The sequence below is a fragment of the Myotis davidii genome, unplaced genomic scaffold, assembly GCF_000327345.1.
Source record: "Myotis davidii unplaced genomic scaffold, ASM32734v1 scaffold6802, whole genome shotgun sequence".
Lineage (NCBI taxonomy): Eukaryota > Metazoa > Chordata > Mammalia > Chiroptera > Vespertilionidae > Myotis > Myotis davidii.
The window spans coordinates 20,267-21,893 of record NW_006293480.1 but is presented as its reverse complement, the minus strand read 5'-3'; the positions used below and the strand labels follow the sequence as shown (position 1 = coordinate 21,893).

Below are 1,627 nucleotides of genomic sequence, written 5' to 3'. Positions count from 1 at the left end.
TAGTCCTGTGGGACAATGATGGGTAACATGTACCCTGTTACTGTTAAATGGGGGACACCGAGAAAATGAGACCATAACTCACACATGAAAATAGTAACAGGCATAATGTCTAAAAAATAACAACGAAACAACAAACACCCAGAAGATGGGTGCTGGGGCCCCATCCAGGCCTGAGCTCAGGCTGACCAACTCCAGGAAGGACTCGCTGTCCAGGGTCCTGGACATGCTCTGAATTAGGACATGTGACAAGGCCTCAGTGATGTCTGAGTTCCAGTGAGCACAGGTCCTGGTGGGACAAGGTTCTACTGAGGGACAAGGTCAGAGGAGCAGAGAGGTGACCTCCCCAAGGAGTGACCACGTCAAAGCCCACGATGCTCAGAGCACCACCTGGGCACCGGCCCCGACCACACTCGGTCTTCAAAACATCTCCTGTCCACACCTGGGGCAGGTCAGCACAGCAAACACATGAGCTCGGGAAAGTTCTTGGTGTTTATATTTATTTCCCCTCAAAATTTAGAATCTTCTCCTTGAATTTACCCACCAACCCTTCATGGCAAGCAATGAACAAAGTCACCTCCACAACCTCATTTCAATGCAGAAGGAACAGCTTGCAGCTCAGAATACGGGGAAGAAAAGACAGCAATAGTGAGGGCCAGCCCTGCCTCTGGTGGACCAGAAAGCGTGGGGAGCAGGGCGGGGCCAGCCCCCCATCAGAGGTTCTTGAGTGAGGAAGTGGGAACGTGAACACATCTTCCATCACTCAGTCCCCAAAAGGCAGCTGCCTCACGCTGTGGAGGACAAGCATCATGAACACATTCAGGTCAGTGACTGTAACTGGTGACATTCTCAAAGCCCACTTCATGCTCACAGTGTCCCACACACTACCCACCACCCAGTTCTCCCATCTTCTCATTCCTCCCCTCATTTCGGTCTCCCCTTTAGAAGCCTAGAGAGACACATCAGAGCCCTGGGCGCTGTCACTGCCTGGGGGAGGGGGGGACACTCAGACCCCACACCTTCCCCACCTGATCACCTCCTCCCCCACATCACAGCTCCAGCCACAGCTCCCAGCAGAACCAGGCCCCCAACGATGCCCATGATGATGATGAAGGTCTGAGAAGGCAGCTCTGGGAGGAGAAGGGAATGGAGGGTGAGGGCCCTGACCCGAGGCCTCAGACCCAACGTCACTGAGGTCCCCCAGGCCCCTGCTGCCCTGAGAAGAGGCTCTGTGCCCACGGCCCCTCCTCACCCCATCTCAGGGTCAGGGGCTCGGGCAGCCCCTCGTGCTGCACATGGCACGTGTATTTCTGCTCCTCTCCAGGGGGCACCCCCACGGCCGCCCACTTCTGGAAGGTGCCGTCCCCTGCAGGCCTGGTCTCCACCAGCTCCATGTGCTGGGTCTGGTCCTCCCCATCACGCTGCCAGGTCAGGCTGATGTCTGCAGGGTAGAAGCCCAGCGCCCAGCACCTCAGGGTGACCTCACGCTCAGAGACGGGGTGGTGGGTCACGTGTGCCTTTGGAGGGTCTGAGGGGAGGGGAGAAAATGCAGGAACTTTGCATTTGCCATGGGACCCTCCAGTAGCGCTCATGTGACCATCCTGAGAGTGGACAGACCTGGGGTGGCCAG

General features: G+C 56.9%; 1 protein-coding gene across 1 annotated transcript in view; it reads right to left on the bottom strand.

The window, feature by feature from the left end:
• Positions 1-476: 476 nt before the first annotated feature.
• The window catches only part of LOC102762368 (patr class I histocompatibility antigen, B-1 alpha chain-like), a gene marked incomplete at its 5' end in the record, with an annotated part of 19,374 nt that continues 18,223 nt past the window's right edge, over positions 477-1,627 (bottom strand). The window contains 3 exon segments of the mRNA XM_015566146.1: positions 477-788; positions 937-1,127; positions 1,250-1,525. Coding sequence (XP_015421632.1) covers positions 711-788; positions 937-1,127; positions 1,250-1,525 — 545 coding nt within the window.